At 39.4% G+C, this 20,597-nt stretch overlaps 2 protein-coding genes across 4 annotated transcripts; both read right to left on the reverse strand.

The window, feature by feature from the left end:
- Positions 1 to 5,499: 5,499 nt before the first annotated feature.
- Positions 5,500 to 10,173, reverse strand: sb:cb288. Of its 3 annotated transcripts, none has more exons than XM_036143991.1 (5): positions 9,883 to 10,173; positions 9,373 to 9,415; positions 6,896 to 6,967; positions 6,209 to 6,293; positions 5,500 to 6,111 (listed from the first exon to the last, which is right to left on the reverse strand). In XM_036143991.1, exons 1-5 carry the CDS (start codon positions 9,943 to 9,945, stop codon positions 6,066 to 6,068), a joined length of 309 nt encoding a protein of 102 aa, XP_035999884.1. In that variant the 5' UTR covers positions 9,946 to 10,173; the 3' UTR covers positions 5,500 to 6,065. The 3 variants fall into 3 exon arrangements, with proteins under 3 accessions (XP_035999884.1, XP_035999882.1, XP_035999883.1); XM_036143989.1 differs by having other exon boundaries at positions 5,500 to 6,114; positions 9,883 to 10,158; XM_036143990.1 differs by having other exon boundaries at positions 5,500 to 6,114; positions 9,804 to 9,887.
- A 746-nt stretch (positions 10,174 to 10,919) lies between these two features.
- On the reverse strand, positions 10,920 to 19,671 carry ykt6 (YKT6 v-SNARE homolog (S. cerevisiae)). Its single transcript, XM_012865616.3, has 8 exons — positions 19,447 to 19,671; positions 19,021 to 19,170; positions 15,326 to 15,408; positions 14,557 to 14,657; positions 14,379 to 14,483; positions 14,199 to 14,264; positions 12,565 to 12,666; positions 10,920 to 12,475 (listed from the first exon to the last, which is right to left on the reverse strand). Exons 2-8 carry the CDS (start codon positions 19,122 to 19,124, stop codon positions 12,440 to 12,442), a joined length of 597 nt encoding a protein of 198 aa, XP_012721070.1. The 5' UTR covers positions 19,125 to 19,170; positions 19,447 to 19,671; the 3' UTR covers positions 10,920 to 12,439.
- Positions 19,672 to 20,597: the final 926 nt, after the last annotated feature.

Consider the following 20,597-nt stretch of genomic DNA (forward strand, 5'->3'; position numbering starts at 1 on the left):
CATGTGAGGATAAGGAGAGTGCTGGTGACCCTCTTCTGGCTGGCGGCGGTGCATCCTATAGGGAAACAGCCGACATCTTTGTGATGCCCTTGTGCCAGGTGGTGCACAGAGTCATGAACTCCTTGATGGGGATCATTAAAAAAAAAATTTCTTCCCAAAAAGACAAGATTTGGAGGGAGTGGGTGCTGGTTTTGCCCGCCTTTCCGGGATCGAGGCGCTCAAAGGAGCAGTCGGTGCCATTGATGCGTGACGTGCGAATTGTTCCACCTGCAGAGCCACAAAATAAATGTTATTTAAACAGAAAACTCTTCCCTTCAATCATCCTGCAGGGTGTGTGTGACGCACGGGGAAAGATTTTGAATGTTTACATCGACAATGTAGGCTTTGTCCATCACTCACTGGTACTGTGGCGCTCTCCGTTGTATAAAAATGCTTTATACCCACCTGAGGGATTTTTTTTCTACACTGCAATGGTGCGTTCCCATGCCTCCTGGACCCAATCACCTCCCTGGCGCCCTATCGCCCGCCAGTTGCCATTAAGATCTCTTACCTTCTTGTTCTTAAATAGAGCCAACAATGACACAAAATTGATACATAGATTATATTAATTGGATAGAACATTAAGACATATCAGCATATTACCTAAATTACAAGTTATTTTATATTTGGTACAGTCCAAGTGGAGGCACGCCACTACAGGTACCACGCCAAGGCAAGAAACATCATTGAGCGTGCCTTTGGTGCTATAAAGACGTGGTGGTGTTCCATTTTCTTTAGGGCGCTGGAGGTCCGCCCGACATTTGCCCCAAAAGTAATCACCGCCTGCTGCATCCTCCACAATATTAGTATAGAGGCAGGGGACCAGCTTGACGTGGAGGAGGAGGAGGTTTACCCAGAAGAGGACGGCATCCGGCGGCTGAAGACCACAAGCTGTCTGGAAGCTGCCTCCGAGCCAGACTGGCAGCCCGGCAGAGCTGGCTGCATGTTTAAGTGAACAAGCCTACATGTGACCTAACCTAGATCAGTTGTAGTTATGTACACATGATGCTTCATTTCATTTTTTTTCCCACTACCTGTAAAACAAATTAAATCAATAAATTTCCATTCCTGTTATTTATCAATTGTATGTTTGTGGGTGTTCTCTTTGTCCATGGTTTTTATAAAAGTTAATTATTTGTTTTAAATCATATGTTAATTGTTTTGAACATGTTACATCTTGACTCTGTTCCAAAGTAAAATCATTTGTATAAAATAAATGTCTTTTTTTACACTTTTACAGTTGTTTTCTTTCCCCTCTCAATTCTGTGTGTCCTTGCTCAAAAGAAACTCACTTAGATAAGAAAAACATTTATAGATTTTATTTAAAACTTGTCAAGTTTTTCTAAAAGGGACAAATATTTATTGGCCCTTTTGGTAGCCAAAATCTTACAAAATCACTAGTTGAATAGAAAACAAGTTTAGTGTCACAAGAGCTGAACATAAACATTTAGGCAGACATAAATAAAAATTACTTACTGCCATTCGGTTTTGGAGGAGTTCCTCCTGCCTGTAAATAGGCCCTCATTGGGAATACGCCAGTTGATGAGGGCCTGGGTTCCTTCTGTGGTCCCTGTTTAAAATATAAATGTCAATTATGTAATACTTCATAATAAAAGATGAACAGACAACAGAACCCACGTTAAACCTAAAAGCTAGGCAATATTACGACTGCTTCTGCTATGTGTAACTAACATGACACTCGCAGACCGAACATATTTTGTAACCTATATAATAGCTGATAACTAACTGCTTCTGCTTATGCGTTTTGTCCTGAATGCTGCTGTCGTCCTTGGGAGACATAATTTATTCCAGCAAGTATTGAGTTAATAAAGCAACTCAAGTCAGTGAGATAAACACAAAACAAATGAACGTTTTGCCAAATTAAAACAACAAAAAACGGCATCAGAACCAGCAGCACTTGACACACGACAAGGCCGAGGGAAGTGTATACAGAGCCCTTTAGGGGACATGGGGAAAATATATTTTTTTTTGCGTTACCTCAGAATACTTTTTCGTTCCCTCGCAAAGGTTTTCGCGTTCCCTAGAGGAATGGCTGATTTATTTGTTGTGGTCTCTTGTCATTCACACAACAGTAAACCGTAAGTAAAACTTCCTCAATCTAAATGAAAATAAGACCGAAATTATTACGTTTGGTTGTAGTCCAGCAGTTTTTCCTCCTGGCTCCTTGGGCCCTCTTACACCTAACATTCGATCATCAGTAAAAAATCTTGGTGTAATATTTGATGATAGGTTGAAATTCGATCGCCAGGTTACTTCGGTCGTAAAAAACAGTTTTTACCAGTTAAGAATTTTATCAAAAGTGAAAGGGTATCTGCCACGCAGAGATCTGGAGACTGTAATCCATGCTTTTATTAATACAAGATTAGATTACTGTAATTCATTATATGCTGGCTTGGACCACTCACTTTTACACCGTCTGCAGTTGGTAGAAAATGCAGCTGCCCGTCTCCTTACTGGCACACGTAAACGTGACCACATATCACCCGTTCTAGCCTCGCTGCACTGGCTTCCGGTTGTTTTTAGAATAGATTTTAAAATTTTATTGTTTGTTTTTAAAGCTCTTAATGGTCTAGCCCCCCAGTACTTGACTGAGCTTCTCAGAATCCATGTCCCGGCCAGAACACTGAGATCCTCTAATCAGTTGCTACTGGCCATGCCTAAAACCAGACTTAAAACCAAAGGTGGCAGCGGCACCGAGACTCTGGAATAACTTGCCTTTGCATATTCCATCGGCAGGCTGCTTGGAGGTTTTTAAATCCTCTCTAAAAACACATTTCTTTTCCCTGGCTTTTAATCAAGTCTAGGTGGACATTTGGCAAATTATAATCTATTTTAATATTTTATTTAAATTGAAACATTTATCCTATTATATTTTTATCTGCATTCAATTTTTCTTTTTGCATTGTGTTTATGTATTTTAGCATTCAGTTTTTATCTTTTATCTGTACAGCACTTTGGTCAACCCCGGTTGTTTTAAATGTGCTTTATAAATAAAGTTTGAGTTGAGTTGAGTTGAGTGAGAGCCGACATGAGTTTTGAAACTGCAAAGCTTTGTCTTAAGCGGAAGATCAGACGTGAATCTATCTACACAGTACAGCGCATTCAGAAAGCTATGGTGCATTCAGGAGCATGGGACATTAGAAGTTTCAGAATAAAAAGCTAGCAGGTGTGCATAATCAAAAAATAACAGAAATACAATTATAGAGCATTCAGTATTGTAAGAAAGCCCACACTGTTTCTGGATAGACACAATATTGTATGAGTGAGTTCTGTTCTGTTTTATGCCTCTTTCCTTGTAAATATGAAATGTCCCGTGCTCCTGAACGCACCATAGCTTTCTGACGCTCCCGAATGAATCTGCGGATCACTGTGGTCCACTCATGTCGGACTTGTTCTTTTTTAATTACACACTAACTCTGTAAACAGGCCATATAGGGAAGCTTAAAAGTATAATGCTGTCGCCTCAAACGTACTTTTAAAGAACAACAGCAGCAGAAAAGGTAATTTTTAACTTACCACTGTGATCTCTGTTAGCGCTGTCCACAAGCAAGCTGCGGCCCGCGGTGCATTCTGGGAAAGCGGCCAGCTGATGCAGGCTCGTTTCCGGGGAGGCAGGCCTTAGCCAATAGTTGTGAAGCTTTGCCGGTGACACCGCCCCCCTCTCCCCCCTCCCTCCCTGCCATCGTATTAACATTAACAGCTGCAGTCAGACCAAGTGGAAAAAGAGGAAGTAATAAAACACGAAGCACAAATACACGAAGTGGAAAAAGAGGAGGTAAAAAAACACCAAGTAGAAATACATGAAGTGGAAATACACGAAGTGGAAAAAGAAGAAGTAAAAAAACACGAAGTAGAAATACACAAAGTGGAAAAAGAGAAAGTAAAACGCAAAGTAGAAATAAACAAAGTGGAAAAAGAGGAAGTAAAAAAACACCAAGTAGAAATACAAGAAGTGGAAAAAAGGGAGAAGGAAATAAAAAGGGCAGGCAAAAATTGGGTTGGTAAAAAAACAGTTAGAAAAGTTAGAGGCAGAAATAAATGATTGTTTCAGAAATATAAGTTTAAAATAAATTAGAAAGAAATATTTATGGTGGAGGAAAAACATGCTTTAGAAATGTTGCTTTAAAAACAAGAAGTAGAAATACACAAAGTGGAAAAAGGGGAAAAGGAAATAAAAGGGCAGGCGTAAATCCTTTGGGTAAAAAAACAGCTAGAAAAGTTAGAGGCAGAAATAAATATATGTTTCAGAAATATAAGTTTAAAATAAAATAGAAAGAAATATTTATGGTGGAGTAAAAACATGCTTTAAAAATGTTGCTTTAAATACAAGAACTAGAAATACATGAAGTGGAAAAAGGGGAAAAGGAAATAAAAGGGCAGGTGTAAATCCTTTGGGTAAAAAAACAGCTAGAAATGTTAGAGGCAGAAATAAATGATTGTTTCAGAAATACAAGGGTTAAAAATAAGTCAGCATAAAAGCAAGAAGAAAAGTAAAAATAAAAGTTAAAATATATATTTTTTGATGAATAATTGATGAATTGTTGAAGAAATATCTTATTTTTATTATTTTGTCACATTAAATGGCACACAAATTAATATTATTAGACACTTTTCTTAAGCCATTTTATATTATTAAGTCCTTCATTTATTTCTGTGTGTATTTTTAATTATGGCAGGATTGGTCCTCCATAGTCTACCTGGGTTCTGCTTTTCCAGTCAGTAAAGTTAACGTTAATGTAGTAAAAAAATGACTACAACACCACTCTATTGAACATGTAGTTCAATAGTCTGTCTGGCAGGGAAAAAGAAACCATGTAATCACAAAAAAAAAAAAAAAGCCAATTCTGCCCTGACTGATCCATGTTAGTTCCCCAGACATGACGATTCACATTCTACCGTGGCCATCTCATTCTAGACCTAAATCTTAAAGAAATCCTGAGCGGCAAGCTGAAGAGGGAAAAAAAAAAATAACGGCCTTGGAATCTTGTACCCAGTTATGTCCAAAAGGGCCGGTTTCCTGCATGTTTTGACCGTTGCCCCGATTCAATACACCTGAATCAGATTAGGCATACAATGGCCGCTGCAGAGCAAAGGGAGTAATTTGGCCATTTGAATCAGCTGTGTTGGAGCAAGGACATCTATAACCTGCAGGACAGCAGCTCCTAATGTCCCTCTGGATTCTCCAACCCTGTAAAATGTTATAGGACTAGTGGTAAAAACAGGTGTAGAGAATATAAGCAGAAGCCCATTAAGTACAACGTCAATGATTCTGCTATAAAGACCATTCTCTAACGTGAACTTTCTTCCCCCTTAAAATTAAGAAATATACTCAAAATAAAGGCTGGATTTTTTTGTCAGCCACACAGTTTGTTACTGCAGTATTAATATCTAGGCTTTTCACACATCTTTACCAGAGATCTTAATAGCCATGATACCATAAAAAGTTCTTAGAAATTTATTTTTCAATCATTATCGTTCCAATCACAGCACTCATATACAATTCTATATGTCACACAAAACAAAACATGTGATTTTTCTAGAAAATTTATGGTCAAAAATATATTAAAATGCACAATATATCAATTTATGTCATGTTGGATTTACAATGAATCATTAAAATGTAGCATCCACTTTTTATTTGTACGTAAAACTGCAGGAATTGCCACACAAAAAAACAAAATATAGCCTGTCTTTCTTAGCACTCGGCTCATTGGACAGTGGAGAGAGGTGTGGCCTTAACCACGCCCCCTCCCCCTCAGTAGTGTAACAGTTAGGGTAAAAATAAGAGCACAGCCTGACCTGCCAGAACCGCTTCACATCATCATCAGCCTTTGAGTCAACAAAGGCCCCAGCAGACCACCGCTCAGGCACACCAGCGACATCCAGCTAACTCAGTCATTTCTGTGAACGGTTTTTAAAAGACTTGTCTTCAGAGAACAAATTCTGGTTCCTGATTTTCATCCACGTTTCAAAAAGATGCTGAACAGACAACGTGAGCGACCTCTTCACACGGGCATCTTCTGTTGTGCCCTTACTCTCCGCTTGCTTTTCCTTCTGAAATAGAAATCAGGGTTTTTACAGAATACTTAGACCAAAAAGCAAGACGAGCAGAGAATTTTTATTTTTTTTGCTACTCGTGTCGCGTTACCGTTTTGGTGGCGACGTCATGCACTTCCAGAGAACGGCGTACAGAGCGAGCAAAAAAACAATGAACACAGAGGCTGCGATCGCACCTGGAAAACACAAACATGGTATTTAGACATGCTAAAAGCAAAACGCATGCCAAGCACAAGGTGTCGTGTTCTCCACAGCGAGTCCTGCTCGGCTGCTTTTTACATCTTCTCATTTCACACATGCATACCGTGCAAATGTGGCACCATGTCAGTGGCTTAAATTTCTAACATTTGGTGGTCGGAAGGATTGGTTGCAACAAAAGATAAAATAGACCACAGAGAGATTGAGTTTCAATTTCTTCTAGGTTTGTACATTAAAATACAAAATATACAGGCTTTGCATCAGTTAAGGGTCAATTGTCATGAAGCGTTATTAGAGCAAAGAAACAATGAACCGAACACAAAGTTTACTTTTAAAAATGTAGAATAGTAGATATTAATGTAATACATTTCTGATTCAATAAGTTTGTGTGTGTGTGTTGGTGGGGGTGGGGCATCATGAAATAAGCCATAATCATGTTAATTTCAGTTTTTTTTCTAAAATTATTTTTTGTTTGTGACTCAAGGCCATTTTTCTGACAAGCTGTTCTTTTTCTTTAACAAATCAAACTAGAAAGGATAAAAAAAAAAAGTTAAACTTTGAAAAAAAAAGTGCTGCTCACCAGGTATGATCCCACTGCTCCTGGTTAAAGAGTCCTCTGTGTAGGAGGGACGGGTGGCAGCAGCAGTGGAAACTTTAGGAGGGAGACAGAAACAGATAAACATGGAAAAACACATCAGAACCTCTTTTAAATTTGCTCTTTATGACTACTTAGGATACATTAAAGTCTACAATGCAATCAATCGGGACCATCTTACGAGCAAATAACCCTTAAAACATATTTAAGATTTGTTTTCTCTAAAATACTAATATCCTCAGTATGAATATTTCAGGCTGAAGTCATTTTGACAGACTAATGTGTCAAAGTGGAGCGGAAGAACGATTATTGTTTGTGATTAGTTTCAGAAAGTGTAACTCATATCATATAGGCTAATTACACAGTGCAAAATTCAAGCCTTTATGTCTTGTAATTTTCATGACTATGGCTTACAGATAATGAAACCCCAAAATTCAGTGTCTGGGAAACGCTGAATATTGTGAAAAACTTAAATATTCAGCTAATGAATTCAAAACACCTGGAAATGTCTTGTAAGCCTTCAAAGGGTGTCAGTAAGCTACACAATCATAAAGAAGACTCCCGACTTGACAAATGTAAAGAAGCCGGTCATCGATCCCTTCCAACAGGAGCCACAAAAGCTCATTGGTGAAGAAGCTGGTAGTTCGCAGAGCTGATTCCAAGCGTAATAACTGAAAATTGAGAGGAAGGAAGGAAGGAGTGTGGCAGGAAAAGGTGCAACTGCAGCCTTGAGAAGATTGCTAAGCAAAGTCAATTCATGTTGAAGCTGGAGTCAGTGCATCAAGAGCCACTGCGCACAGATGAATCCTGCATCTGGGCTGCAAATATTGCATTCCTCGTATTGAGTCTCTTCTGAACCAGAGACATCAGAAGCATCTTACCTGAGCTAAGGAGAGAAAGTTGCTTAGTGGTCCAAGAGCTGCTTTTTAGATAAAGCAGCTCTTAGCAAAGTTTGCATTTCCTTTGAAAATCATGCTCCTATTGTCTGGAGGAAGAGTAAACAAGATGAGCCATATGTCATCTGGTGGTGTTGGTCCACTGTTTTCTTAAGTCCACAGCTAATGCAGATGTTTGAGAGTATGTTCCATGCTTCCTCCTGCTCCATTTCATTTTCCAGCAGGAATTTATATCTGCCCACAATGCCAAAGGTACCAAAAGCTGGTTCAATAACCATGCCGTTAAGTCGCTTGTCTGGTCAGCAAACTCACAGGTTTAGGGTATTGTCAAGAGGAACATGAGAGACACTAGACACATCAAGGCAGATGTCCCTGAAGGCCAAAGCATCCTGGGCTTCCAGTACACCTCAGCAGAGTCCCTGATTCCCTCTGTGCCACGCTGCATTGATGCAGTAATTCATGGGAAAGAACCAACCCCAACCAACTAACCCTAACCAAACCAATTGTTTTAAGAAGCCTGACATTTCTGTTTAACATATCCTTTATCGATCTTATGTTATATTCTAATTTTCGGAGACAACTTTTTGATTTGTATCATCTGTAAGACATAACCAACAAAATTACGATAAAAAAAAAAACTTTCATGATATTCATTATTTTATTTTTACATATACCAGTGGATGCCTGTGCAAATCCTCAGTGCATCCTCACCCGCAGTGATCCGGGTCATCGCAACGGCAAACGGGCTTAAATCGGAGGCAACCAGACTTTCATACAGTTCTTTCTGAAGACGTTTCGACACCTATCCAGGAGTCTTTGTCAGTTCTGGTGACTCACACTTGAGCGACTTGCAGTTAGTGTGCTGCTGTTTATAAGGACATGGAGGCCCGTCCTCCTAGGTGCATTTGCCATCAGTCTCATCAGGATTCAGGTGACCAAGTATTCCACTCACACCAAGCAATAGCTTCTAACAACCCGGGGTAGTGACGGGTGGATCACTGATTCTGACAGAATGCGCCCAGGAGGATGGGCCTCAATGTCCTTAAAAACAGCAGCGCACCAACTGCAGGTTGCTCAAGTGCGAGTCACCAGAACTGACAAAGACTCCTGGATAGGTGTCGAAAGTCTTCAGAAAGAACTGAACGAAAATCCTGTTTCCTCCGATTTAAGCCCGTTTGCTATACTGTGTAATCATTTTTTTTTATTTTTTAGAAATAACTTTGTAACTAGTGAATTTATCTTCATAAAAATAAAGTTATTTTCTGTCAAACTGCTTTGCACAGTGAGCATTTTCTGTCCTTTTAAGCCCAGCACATAGTAGCAACTTCATGGCGTTTATCTGAAGTGGACAGACTGGATTTGTTTGGCCTTGGAATCTGATCTAGGTGATGCAATCTTAAGGTGGTGTATGTGAAACTATCTGCTGCAAAAGACACCGAGCATGTAAGCACACTTTAGACTAACTGAATAAGTCAGATTTAAATAAATGCTATATAACAGCATATATCTTGTTAAAGGATGCTCCAATCAGGGGAATAAAAGGATACAGGAGGATGTGCAGCTTACCATTTGCATTTAAAAGCTCTTCTCTGAGATCTGGGTCGATCATCTGAAAAACGCAGCAAACAAAACAAAAACAAAAACAGCTGAGCAGAGATTACACGCAGGGCAGAGGTGATGGTGTGGATGTTCTGCTGAACAGCACCTGTTGTTTCAGTTTAAGGCTTTAAGCTAAAAAAAAAAAAAAAAAAAGGGAAGAAGAATTTCGGAGGGCGGAGAGCAATGAAGACGACCAGGAGCAGCTCTGCTCCCTGCAGAAGTGAAAACTTCCTGCAGGAAGTCAAACTGTGGGGTCCGTGGGGACATTAGAGCAACAACAGAAACTACAAATGAATATTGGACCGACATGTTCTAAAAAATAAAATAAAAAAATAAAAGTTTGCATGGAAACTTATCGTGGAGCTTCAAACAGCTCCACCTTCTAACCGTGAACTAACCTGGACTCCCGTCGTTAAAAAGTCTGCATGTTTTGGATCAGTGTGGCTGATCAGAAACATTAAATCTCCTTCTCCTCACCTTTGAGATGAGATTTCTGGTGACGATAGCCGAGCTTTTGTTTTTTTCCACTTCTGTCCACATTTTTTGGAGCGAGAGGTTCAAGCTGCAGAGAATCTCGCCGCTTTCTTCACCAACAGCTGCAGCTGCGATCTTCTACGCTTGTGTGGTGCTGCGTTCACGGACCTCCTTCAAGCTCGCTATTTACGCTGATTTTTCACGAACAGCAAGTCGTGGAGGCTTCCAGCTAAAATCTTTAGGCTTAGTGATAATACTAAACTTTGGGACATGAGCTCGGAAATCGTACATTCAAAATAACAAATGATGTCCATTATGATTAACGTCACCTCCAAGATTTTCATTTTTTTAAAATAATTTATAATTTATTATTATTTTAGAATCGGTGGTGATGGCAAAAGGGTCAGCTCTAAAAAAAAAAGCTGTTATGCTTCACATAGAAATAATTCCTATAACAGTAAGAAAAATAATAAAAACACAAAGAATGATCCACAAATTAATAATAATGATCGCATAAATTCAAAAGTAATGGAGTTATTTCCTAATAGAAATTAGAAGTTTTCTCTTGCATAAATTAGGTTTGACTGTTATTTAAACACATTGAAATATTCTGTTTACCAAACATATTTCTGTGTAGTAATTCAAACTTGATCGAACATTTTTTTCTACTCCCAAATAAGAATAATTAACCACTTTTGTCCAACATAGAAAATACCCTTTAAGAGCTCAAACATGTCACATTGGATAAATGGGGTACAACTTCCACACTGTACAAAAATTAAATTTTAACTCTTACAGACATGTTTTATTTGAAGTGAGCAACTGTGCACAGCAGTATAGTTTAATGCCAAGAAAATGTATGCATTGATGCAGTATTTGCTTTGAGGATGTTGGAGAAATTACAGAGAAAGCCAGAGGGAGCTGTGTTGTGTTTTTGTAAATCTAGAGAAAGCATATGACAGGGTGCTGAGAGGAGCTTTGGTATTATATAAGGGAATCTAGAGTTAAGTAACAAACTTAGTGTCAACAGAGACAAAATGACAGTTTATCTGATTTGAAACGTGAAGCTCACAAAAAGGTTTAATGCATACTGTTTAATCTGGACTGTTTGAGACAGCGGCCACTGAAGCGGACCTTACAGTATAAAACCAGAAAACAGTTTAAGACTAAATCAGAGATCTGGAAAACAATCAAGAAGAAAACAAGAAAAAAAACAAGAAACAAGAAACACTGGACACGCCTCATGTCAATGTTAATCAAAAGAAACGCATCGGATCAGCGTTTTAATGAAGTGTCCGCTGTGAGAAACATTTCCAGCTTTTCTCTCCGCCTTAAAAAAAAGAAAGAGACACAGCAAGTCTGCAGGTATTGCGCCAACGTCTACACTGTAAAAGCAACATCAGACCGCACGGACACACAGGCACTCAGATTCAACGCAGACCACGGCTGGATGATAGATGGCTAATGTACTGTAAATACGCGCGCACACTCCAGAGAGAAGAAACATCTAAAAACACAGAAGGCAGAGTTTCCTTTCAGACTCGTCAGAAATCCTTTTTTTCTCCCCCCCTACTCAACTCAATCGGTGCACGTTTTAAATAAAAGTCGGCGGTGGCGTAATGAAATAACAGGGGGATGTGCTATTTTAAAAAGATGTCAGGGGGTACAGCAGCACCAGAACCAGAGAAAGGTGGCGGCATGTTGGGGGGGATTCCACTTTTAAGAGGTATACAAGAGTCCTGGAATGCAGCTTTTTTTTTTTTGAGCAAGCAAAAATCTATTTAGGTCTTGTGTGTTTTGGATACCAGAATGATCAACATGCTCGGGAACTTTTCATTTATTTGACACCGAATCATCTACTTCTCGCCAGCTTTAAGTCTCACAACACAACACAATCAGCCAAAGCGGGAATGTCGAAGACTTTGTTTAACATCGGACAGAAAAAAAAAAGGCAGTTAAGCAACTAAATGTAGCAAATATGTTTAAAAATCCACGTAAAATTCTGCAAACGGTGTGATATCGCGTCTTCCGGAGGCCCACTGCCGTTAATAGTACACAAAGAGAGCCCCCTAGTGGACACACGAGGTTCTGGCTACAGGAAAACCAGTTCTGACATGTTTGGATATATGAGATTGTCAGTTGCTTGAAGCAAAAGCACGTGTGTGGTTAATACTCCGTCAATAAGTTTAAGAGATAAAGATGTCAAGTTTGGATTCAACCTGAATAACGTTAAATGGTTCGAAGACGCTCCGACGACACACCGGCAGGACTCGACGTCAAGCTAAAATATTCTCAGCTGGTCAGAAACACCACACAGATGTTCACCTTTTAGAAGGTTTTTTTTAAGCATGATTCAAAAAACCGACACTTCCTCCCGCTACACCCCCGGCAGTCCTTCAGCCCCCACCACACAGGAGTCCCTCTTGAAACTGGCCGCCCTTTCTCCTGCTCCCCGTGTGGGATCCGCACAGGGTCCTGGTGGAGAGCTCGCTGGTGGTGCATGATGGGGGTTGCAGGAAACGCAGAAAGCCAGAGAGACGTTTCCAACGAGGCGTCGGCGTCACATGATTTCGCAGCAGGAGTTCTGTTTCCGCGCCTGCAAACGTTAAGCACCCGGATTTATTGTCGCAGCGTCAACCGGCGCGAGTGCAGTTTAGTGGTTAGAGGCGAGTCGGCCATATTTACAGTCTTATAGAAGGCTTTGGACTGGTTTCCCAGGTGTTCGGACTTCGCCACCAGGTCGTCCAGTTTCTCTCCTCTTTCCAACAGACTCTCCATGGTGTTGTGCTGCAGGAGACGAAAGGGTTTCATCATGATTAAGAGCAGTTAATCAAAACTAACAGATGATAACAGAGCCACTGGTCAATCCCGTGGATGAAATTTAGATCATAAAATTCTATGAATAATAAAACATCTGCAACTACAACTAAAATGGGACATTAGTATGAGCTGTTGTCAAATTGTTTAATCCATTTTTTTTTTTTTTTTACATAGAAAAGCTGCATTTATTTGAATAAAGTGGCTCAACACTTGACTTGATCCACAACCTCCTATGGTATGTCACACAGCTTGAAAATATCTAGAGTTCCTCCATATGTTCAATTTCATATTTCCATACGTTTCCAGACTTAAATTTCTGAGGCGGTTTTATAAAAGTCTGAACAACAGAGAACAGAATGTTAGCCTTTCACTGCTTCCAAAACCCTAAAGAGCGGCAAAGGGCAATTTCCCTGCTTGTTTTCTCATCTGGACTAAGACAAATTGACTTTTTCAAGATCTATAGCTCTTGGACTTCGAACACAAAAAAAACAAAAACAAAAAACACATCTCAGCAGTTTTAGCAGGACAGACATTTTCCAGACTGCGTAGGACCTCTTCTGGCAACAGCAGACATTACAAGTAAACAACGTGACTGACCACCCTGATGTTTTATATTTATAACATAACTAGGGCTTCCCTCATTTTGGGTTCCACCAGAGTCCCTTAGAACCAAAACAAATCTTGTGTTGGCTACAAATATACACAAATATGTGTTCTCTGGTTTGTTAGGAATACAGTTATAAGTCTCAGTCCTCATCTTGCAAGAAAAAGTAAAAATCAATAAATAAATCTAATTTTCTTTAACCCAAAAACAGAGGCTGATTTTTTTCCTTCCATGATTCCAAATGTGAGTGACTTGCAAAAATGATGATTGTGATAAATTTTTAATCCTTAAAACATTAATTATGGTCCATTCCGTATGAGGTAACCGGTAGATATACAGTCTGAATCAACGTACCCTCCAAGATATCAAGAACAGCACTTTTGATGAAAGTCCTATGATAACCCGTTGCTACGTTTGTTGAGCTGTAATGCTCTTTACTTTTATTGATCGCCACCTAATTCAACAACTTCAGCTAAAAGATTTTGTATGTTTCTTATTTCATTTTTTTTTTATCTTAAAACTGTTTTGTAAAACTAAGTTATAGCTAGAATTATGAACAACTATAAATATGTCTCTCAAAATCATATTTACTTTGTTCTTAATGACTTTCTGCTGGTACAGCCTGAGTGTTTCCAATCCTCTGTCCTGATTATGCAACTGAGTTATCAATTTATCACAGTACAAAAACAAATGTCCAGGAAGGAAGTGGCAGTCTCTAATAAGCCTTATTATGGGAGCGTTTGCGATTCAGCAACTCAGTTTCCTTTGCTGGTAGTGTGAGGTTTACATATTCAACAATGACAAAAAAATAACTGAACATAATTCTAATGGCTAAATAAACTAAGGCATCAACATCTATTTCAAATTAATTTAGAAACACTGAAAGGTGGTTTACCAAGATGATCTTGGTCTCGTCCAGCTCCGCCTGTACTTTGGTCATGGCATCCGCCTCTCTTGGGTTCTAGGAAAAACGAAATTATAAAAGAACCAGCTGACAGGTTAAAGCTTCAATTACACGGGAATCTCTAACTCAATATGATTTTAACAGAGTTCCCAAACTAAAAGGAAATCCTACCTGGTACTTTGAAAGGTGAATGTCCAGACTTTTGTAGTTTATAGTGTCAGGATTACCAGATGGCCAGTCTATACTGTCCACTTGCCTTGAAAACTCCTCTAATACCTGCAGACCATATTACATCTTTTACAGACATACAATTCACAGCAAAAATGGTGAGCTTTGATTTTATACCCACCTTGTCGAGCAGAGTGAAACAGACCCTCTGTGGGTATTCGGTGTCTGAGATCACCACAGCGCTCAGGTTGTCGTTTCTCACATACACATGGCAAAGATACTCTGCAAAAATATGTGAAGAATTACAGTGCCGTCAAATACAGATACTGGGATTGATAGCCTCGGTTCTTACTCTTCAAGGAGTTCTCAAATTAATTAATCATATATAAATAAAGCTAAGGGTTTTGTCTAATTAGTTTTATATTGACTATAAAAGACAAAGATACAACTCATACACAACTGAGAAGGGAAAGAAAAACATTGAAGGAAATAAATGCATGATTAAGGAAGTAAATGGGGGAGATTATATGAAACAAGGGAATGTAAGAGATATAAAGGAATTTAGTTCATTGAAGAGGAAGAAAAAAAAAATCACAAAACAAGAAAACACATTGTGTTGATGTAGATGTTGAAAGAAATATTTGGAAATGAATTAGTTTAACAAGATATTTAAATATATTCTGTATTTACACTGTTGTTTTGTTCCTCCAAACAGAATGCCCATCAAGTCTTTGACTAAAAATGATTTAACAGTTTTTGCTGGGATAGGCTTTTTTAAATTAACCCGTCATTGTTTTAATTTGCGCTTTCAATAAGGGCTACATCATCTCACGCAGCAACACATTTTACATTAGCAGAAAGAGAATAAGCAATACAAGTTTGAAATGAAAAGAATATGTCAATTAAAATAAGGTAAGACAGATGAATTTAACCAGTAATCTGAGTCTCACCTTGCTCTTTGACAGAGGCACGGGTTCCGACAGATGTTCGCTCCACAATCAAGGCACTGGTGAAGGTCATGAACTCCTGAACACTAAACGCAGAAAAGATGATTTGGTTAAATCACGGAAAAACAGAACATTATTTCAGAAAGAAAGATTTACAGCTCATTTACAGAAAAGGCCTACACATACTCTGCAAGAACAGAGAATATTATTTTCTCTCCCAAGAACAAACGAACATCATTTTGTTCTCGACACCCTGGTTGGATCGTTTGTTCTCACCGTCATCTGGACAGAACATTGTTGCTGTGGGGTCCAGCAGCTGTTATATACCTGCTGCAGTACGGGGGACCTGTAATCCCCAGGACTTCAGCACTTGAGTTCTAGTTAAGTACGAAGAAAACTTTGTCCCTCTACTTTCCACCTCGAGTAAAAGAACATTTGTCTGTTCTGGCAGCAAATATTAACTAAAATCTTAGTACGGGACTTCATTGTCTCAGTGTGCAAATCTGCGTGAAGAGCCACCAGCTTTTCACTAATAGGGTGCAGATGATAGGGCAAACTTTTAAAAGTGGGAAACCATGGAGCATAGCCACATTAGGCAGCTATAAAGCTAGCGTTTCCCTTTCTGTCTGCTGGAAACAAAAACAAAATAAAAAAATCCACCTTCCTGAGTCCATCACTGAAAACTGATCTCTGCTTTATTCTGGGAAAGCACATCTTTACTGATAAATCACCAGGAATGGATCAAATGAAGAGGATCCCAAATGGAACAAAAACACTGAATGAAGTTGTGCTCAAAATGATTCTAAACTCTGGCAGATTTAGATTTAAAGAGATTTTCATTCAATCAAGAAGTAGGAAAGAAGAGAGGCAGGTTTTAAAATATAAAGATACACAGCAGAAACATAAATAATAGATAAATAAGAGAAAGATGGAGAAAGACAGATGCCGGCTGCTCATATAAAGCTTCGTTCTGGGATATTAATGGAACGTTAAGTGGAAGGAAAACACAACCCCTCTCCTCCAGAATAATAAATCCTAGGGGAAAAACCTGAAAGCTATCGTATGTTTCTTACTTTGAGTTGCGGGGTCAAAGTAAGATCTTAATTGGTGAGCATGCTACTGGCCAAGCCTTTCCATTCACACACACCTACATACATGACACCGCCGCAGAATCGATGCCTGGGGGTTGGTTTGTTTTTGCCCGATCCGCAACACCGACGGGGCGGGGAAGGCGTGTTAGGCTCATCTCTCCTACTACGTCGGGACAGCGGCAGGACTGGGTAAATACCTCGTGTTGCGCTAAACTATTTTTACTACACGATGCACTGAAATCAGAGACATTTCCGGAGGCAGCTCATCCAAAATGGGGACTGTGCCTGCAAATCTGGGATGTCTGGTCACCGTACTCCAACGCTCCGCTGCTCAGACGGTGGCCTTTTACAGGCAGGGAGGGTCTAAGCCCAGAGTGGCGCGTACACACATGGGCGGCTGGCCCGGCTGTGTAAACAAGAGACTGGAGAACACAGAGATGCTGTGTGATGTCATACCATACCGCATCTAAAACATTACTTTAGGCTCTTCACATTACTATTTTATTGTTTTTTATATCTAAAATAGTTAAGTTTCATTTACTTGAAGACAAGTGGAATTATGTTAAAATATTTTTAAGTACCCATACATACATAACTGACTTGAGCAACCAACGTAGAAAGGCGACCTGTTTTCTAATCAGACCGTTTTTGAGCAAAGCAACAAAGCCGACTGCTCCTGAACAGGCGCTTTAATATTCAGCTCTGACATCAACACGGCCTCAGCAGTGCACAACAGACCGGATCACATTTGATACCTGAGCCAATGCCTAAATAGCAAGCACAATGCCCACTTTTCATCCAGAAAGTGTTTTTTGGTCATATTTTAGAATTTAACAAATAAATGCACCTTGCGAAACAACTTAACAGAACATTTCCTGTTGCAGCTTTTGATTGTGAAATGCGAATAGAGGGCCATTACAAGTCAGAAATTAACTGATATCTACTCCAACTACTACAAAAGGCACAACATCAAATTTTAATATTTATAAATTCAGGGCATTTTTTTTGTGATCTTGGGGTTATATTATTTTACAGGTTCTTAAAACCTAGATAAAAAGACCACAGAGTAATTTAAATGTTCTATTAAACACTGTTTTTCCAGATGAAATCGTTTGTTCTGACATACAAGATTTATTTAAAAGATGCGAGGACACCTACTTATTTAAAAACCCTCCTTAAGAAGGAGTTTCCACACATTTCAGTTGATCGTATGAAGCTAGGGTGACCAGGCTGGATTTTCATTGCCCTGTTAGGCGTCCGGTGCAACATCAAGCCGGACGCACATTTGTCCTCCTTTTTGAGGCACTAGGGTTGAAGAGCGGGTTTTTTTCATCTTTGCTGGGCTGCAGCACAATATCCAACCACAGACTATAAAAAAAATGCATCCAACACAGTAACATATCTGGTCTAACAAATGTTTGGCTCAGAGCGGTCCCGGTGTCAGATGAATATCTTCTTGTCAATGGCTAAAAAAAAAAACTAATAAAGGCTCCACGTGCTGCTACGTCATACGACATTGACAGAAAGTTTAGCATCATGCCAAAATGCAAAACCTGTTGATGTAAGCGGTCAGAGGAAAAGCTGCAACTGAACGTCATGCGGGTACGGATAAACATAAAAGTAATAAACGTGCGGCAGGTAAAGGGATGTAGCTGCTACGGAGGGTGAATGTGGAGTTTTCCTTATAGACAGGTCTGCTGCGCACACACAGGCACTGAACACAAGTCCCCAAAAGACTGAAGCACTTTAGAGTGTATTATACTATACTTTTTGAGCAGTTGAATGTATTATTTTTTTGTTAAACAATCTCTTGTTGTTTTCATAGCAGGTTATTTAGACTTTTTAAAGCATTTTTTATTAAATTTGTTACCCGTTAACTGTTCTCCCACATTTAAGCCCACACATGTTCTGCTTTGTGGCTACTCTGCGCTTAAAAAGATTCATCTCAGTGGTCACTTTTTGAACCATACCATCGCCATCTAATGTAGAACAGATTATTACTGGATCAATGTGTGCTTCTGTGCTTTTTTTTTGTCTCTCTTATTGTGTCTCTGCTCTGTCTTCTCTAACCCCCAGTCGGTCGAGGCAGATGACCGTTCATACTGAGCCTGGTCCTGCTGGAGGTTTTTCCTTCCCGTTAAAGGGGAGTTTTCCTCTCCACTGTCGCTTCATGCTTGCTCAGCATGCAGGATTGCTACAAAGCCATGGACAATGCAGATAACTCTCCCTGTGGCTCCACGCTCCTTCAGGAGTGAATGCTGCTTGTTTAGACTTGATGCAATCTGCTGGGTTTCCTTAGATAGGATTTTTTTTAACCAATCCGTATAATCTGAATTTGACTTTGGGAAGTGCCTTGAGATGACATGTTTCATGAATCGGCGCTGTATAAATAAAATTGAATTGAACACCATAATGTATTGAATACCGTGAACCATTTAATTAATATTTTTTCCTATTCAGCTACACAAACACCTTTAAACCACTCAAAAAAATTGTACTATAAATGAGAGTCCTATGTACACCGCAGTGATTTACTGATATGCAACATATGCTCCTTTTTTGCTGTTATGGGATATGGTCACCCCTCTGGGAGTCAGTGTGGCTCACCTGGAGCGCTGAAAGAAGCTGAAGGAGGACAGGTCATAGGCCGATTTGAGCAGGTTGGCTTTGGTCGCTCCTTTGTAGTGGACGCTGAGGCTGTAGAGCTTCATGGCGCCGCCGGGATCCGCTCTGGATGAGGAGTCACAGCCGGCTGGTCTACACACGACACAAGCAGAATCACATGAGAGCGTTTTATCCATTAGCCAGCTCAGCCACAGGAGTCAAACCACAAGCGAAAGTAGCCTCGGCGCTGACAGCTGGGAGGGAGTTCCCGTCTGCCGGCTTTACCGAGACGACCGACGACGACTCGGGCAGACTTATATCAACCTACGTTTAACGTCGTTTGACTTCGTACACGCGTTGAATTTAAATGCCCGTTGAACTACTAGCTAGCCACAGCTGCTATTTGTTGTGAGGCCCGAGCTAACTTACCAGATTAAACAGCAGCAAAATCCTCTAAATTCCCGTCAAAAACAACCCAGCCGACGGAGGCAGCATCAACAAAAAAACTCTCGGATTGGTAGAACAACGAAACCGCCACCGAGTAACAACGAAATAATTATTATTATTTTGTCTCAACAGTCAAATTAGAAGTTGAGTTGTCAAGACACTCCTATCACATAGTTGACTCGGTGGAAACAAACGCGTCGCAGGTTCTTCTTCCCCTTTGAGTTCAGGAGCACAATTCCAGATGAGAGCGCCCCCTGCCGGTTTGGAGTACACGAAAAAGCCCAAATTTAACAGAAAAATGTATTTATTTCTTTGCAAAATTGACAAACCTGACAAAACTATAACTGTAGTTCTTCCTCTGTGTTGATGTTGTAATTGAATCATTGAATCAGTGGAAACTCATTCGTCATTTTAATTTCCAAGTGAAAGCAAAATCTCATTTCCCTGTTTTACGAATCTTTCTTTCTTTATGGGTTGGTGCCAGTCTCCAGATGTCCTTTTACGCTAAAAACACTACAAAAACACTACATAAAACTATACAATTACTTTTACAATTAATAAAACTACTCATGATTCCGCCATAAATACATATATAATACATATATAAATTTAAAAATGTTTCACATAAAATAATTTTGCCATGTTAGAACATAAAGGGTTAGGTATAAAGGTATAAAAACACATGTCCCACATACAGATTTAATTATTTTGATCCATCTAAAAATATCTACAAGTAGCTGTAAAAATTTGTCTTTTGTTACTGTTTTACAAGTCTATTTATTCTAAGGATTTTCCCTTTTTTCCTCCTCCATAATGAAAAGTCAATATTATTTTTTGGAAAACAGCTATGTTAGAGTAGACTAAGTGCAATTGTCTTCAAACAAGTGTATTATTTTTGTTCTTTTCTTTGAAGACAAACATCAGTTCCCACCTCGACGTTATGATATTGCACTGCCATCTTCTGGCTTCAGTTGGCATTTCTTGTCAATTCCATGTAGTTTTACATGATTATGAGACTTTTACCTGTGTACCCGTGGTAAATTAGTTGAAATATTTGCACTGATATTTAAAATTGGACAAGGAAATAGATAATAAATGCAGTTCTGTTATACGTTTCCCCACTAAGTTCTAAA

Source organism: Fundulus heteroclitus, chromosome 12, assembly GCF_011125445.2.
Source record: "Fundulus heteroclitus isolate FHET01 chromosome 12, MU-UCD_Fhet_4.1, whole genome shotgun sequence".
Classification (NCBI taxonomy): domain Eukaryota; kingdom Metazoa; phylum Chordata; class Actinopteri; order Cyprinodontiformes; family Fundulidae; genus Fundulus; species Fundulus heteroclitus.